We start from the raw sequence: 2,663 nt of genomic DNA, 5'->3' as shown, positions 1-2,663 counted from the left end.
TTTGTTACTATACAAACCTAATGTGTCAAAGCAGTTCAACAATTGCTCACTTGCAAGTTTTTACTAGTTTTGTGTTCATTAACTTTTTCTGATAGTTTTCTCTTCTTAACTTTACGCTCTATTTTTATTTTACGCTCTCGCTGCAATTTACTGGAAAATTTACTATAAACACCTAATATAAGATCTCTAATAACGTTGTTTACGTGCGAATAGAATATGGTTACACCACTGGGTGCAATCTATACATGATTATTTTCTTATTTAGTATTTAAGTTTAAAATATTGCTTAATGTTGAAAAAAAACAGGTCGCAATAAAATATATGAGTTAAAAAATAATAATTAAATTTCAAATTGACAAATGAATTCATACACAAACAGACATTCTGCCATTGTTTCTTTAAACTTGCTTCAAATAAATCGCCTTTATGTTAAATATTTATTCAAATTAAAGTAATTTTTTCCCATTTAGTGAGGTCATTGCTGAAATTGTTGAATCCTCGTGCTAGTAGTATAGAATTATTGATACTGACCACGATAACCAAAGAAAATATGACTATCGTCGCAAGTGTAAACGAAAGGAGTGTATGGGGCGTTCATGTAACAGAGTGCTTAAGTTTATAAGAATATCTGCTTGATAAAGCTATCGGTTTAGATGATTACCACTAGTATAAAATAAATTAATCTAAGATTTACGCTCTATGATTTACTCTAATTATATATCGTAAGAGCTAGTACGATCTTTGGCATTTGCTTATAAACTCCAAATAACGCATAATATGGCAGCATCTGTGTTAATTTCGGTTCATTTGCGCTTAAACAGCTGGCTATAGCGTAGAGTTCATTCTAAATACAGCTGTTTAATCAACAACTTTATTTTGCTTACACCTTATAGAGGGTTGGAAACTAAAGAAAATAGGTGAAAAATGCAGAATTTAGGCAAACCTGAGGAGCAAGTCGTGTAATGAACATTACCGAAATTGTCAGTGTATTTAGTTGGTAGATAATTATAAGGTTTTTTGTTTACAGAAATTCCCGACTTGAGCAAGTGGCTAGACCTCTAGAATTAGCTGATGCACTCAAATCAGTGTTAGGGCAATCCATGGAAGAAGTACAAACTGCAAATCAAAACGATGGGTTCGTGTTGCTATATCTCACTACAATTTAGTTCTATCAAAGTTGTCTAATTCATTAAACTATTGTAGTTTATTCGCACCCCAGTCGCAGGAACAGAAATCAGCAAAGAAACGTGCGTCCGCAGATAAACAGCAAGTATATGGGTACATGAAAAAGAAGATTCTTAACCATTTGGAAAAAAATAGTTGCAGCTCAAGTAGTGTAAATGATGTGATAGCAGCTTCGAAATTTAATAGGGACGTAATACTCGGTAAAATAGTGTGATGCAATTCTAAGCCAAACATTTTAATCAACGTTTTCCTTATAGAATATTTAAATCAACGAATGCAAATGGCTGTAATGAATGTTCATGAAGAGTGTGAGTCGCCAAGTTTTAAGAACATTGAAGCCTGGTTAGAGCAATTCAAAAAATGGAATTTACCCCAGTCATGCTTGTATGAACCTGCTCTAGTTATGAATGGCATTGCAAATAATGAGGATATTCCCCCAGCAAACCAATTGGAAGGTATAGACCTAAGGTTTGTAATACTTATAGTTTGTTTTTGAAAAGGACTATAAGCATATTCTTTACTTGCAGATCTGTTTATAAATTTCTAGGAAATGCATTAATGGGCTTACCACAACCAAAATTAAATACCAAAACAGCGGAGTTTTTAGCTAAAGAGTTTGAGGTAAATTCTAATTTCTTTCTAAAAGGTAAGCTCATAAGCTGTAAGTCTTGTTCTTCACTATTGCTGCAGGTTTAGGTACGTACATATGTACATATATCGTCGTTTAAAGTGCAAAACCGCGTATCAACAAAATGCAAAACCGCGTATCAGCAAAATGCACAACCGCGTATGTGAATTTGTATAAATTATTTTCTAGAGCGTAAAAACACTCATATTTCAAAATGGTTCTCTTTTTTTTATAAAGCAATCGCATTTCTGGCTAGTAAATTTCAGGACGAATGGATAAGGATTGAGCCAAGAGCTTGTGTGAGCTAATCCAATTTTTGGCAGCCAATGTAAGTTACGCGATTTTGCAGAATGACTATACGCGGTTTTGTACTTTAAACGACGATATGTATGTATGTAGTCTAGCGCAGTGCACGGAGTTAAAAAAAATCAATAGTGGTATATTTTACATAAAAAAAAAAATAGTAGAAGTTGGTCGATTTTTTAAGGTTCTTACTCATACAGGATAAAACTTGGCGATTTCATAAGAGATGGCGCCACCAGGGCGGCTGGATTTTCGAAGTAATTTGTAATTGTGTTTGAGATTTGAAAACGAAAATGTAATTGTATTGGAGTATAGAGTAAATTATTCTGGTAGGGACATTTTAGTTTTCAAATCTGAAACACAATCACAAATTACTTCGAGAATTTCCTATAAACAAACATTGGAATTGTTAAAAAACTCACACGTACGCAAAAATTAACAGTAGAGTACGGTAAAATTTTCACATTGCTGTTCAGAAATTCATAGAAACTTTACCCAATACACCAGGTAAAGCTACCTGTAAAATATGGAGTATTTACACAGTCTG

The 2,663-nt window shown here is 33.2% G+C and overlaps 1 protein-coding gene across 3 annotated transcripts; it reads left to right on the top strand.

Moving 5' to 3' along the window:
- The first annotated feature begins 729 nt into the window (after window positions 1-729).
- LOC108381980 (uncharacterized) lies at window positions 730-1,898 on the top strand. 3 transcript variants are annotated; one of them, XM_017638377.1, is made up of 6 exons: window positions 731-959; window positions 1,028-1,135; window positions 1,204-1,266; window positions 1,321-1,385; window positions 1,443-1,653; window positions 1,713-1,896. In XM_017638377.1, the coding sequence occupies exons 1-6, from the start codon at window positions 925-927 to the stop codon at window positions 1,879-1,881; spliced, it is 651 nt and encodes a 216-aa protein (XP_017493866.1). In that variant the 5' UTR covers window positions 731-924; the 3' UTR covers window positions 1,882-1,896. The 3 variants fall into 3 exon arrangements, with proteins under 3 accessions (XP_017493867.1, XP_017493866.1, XP_017493865.1); XM_017638378.1 differs by having other exon boundaries at window positions 730-917; window positions 1,204-1,385; window positions 1,713-1,898; XM_017638376.1 differs by having other exon boundaries at window positions 735-959; window positions 1,204-1,385.
- The last annotated feature ends 765 nt before the right edge of the window (window positions 1,899-2,663 follow it).

The sequence above is a fragment of the Rhagoletis zephyria genome, unplaced genomic scaffold (genome assembly GCF_001687245.7).
Source record: "Rhagoletis zephyria isolate East Lansing unplaced genomic scaffold, Rhagoletis_zephyria_1.1 Rzeph_scaffold_24631, whole genome shotgun sequence".
In the NCBI taxonomy this organism is placed as follows: Eukaryota; Metazoa; Arthropoda; class Insecta; order Diptera; family Tephritidae; genus Rhagoletis; species Rhagoletis zephyria.
This window is presented reverse-complemented; position numbering and strand designations above follow the sequence as displayed.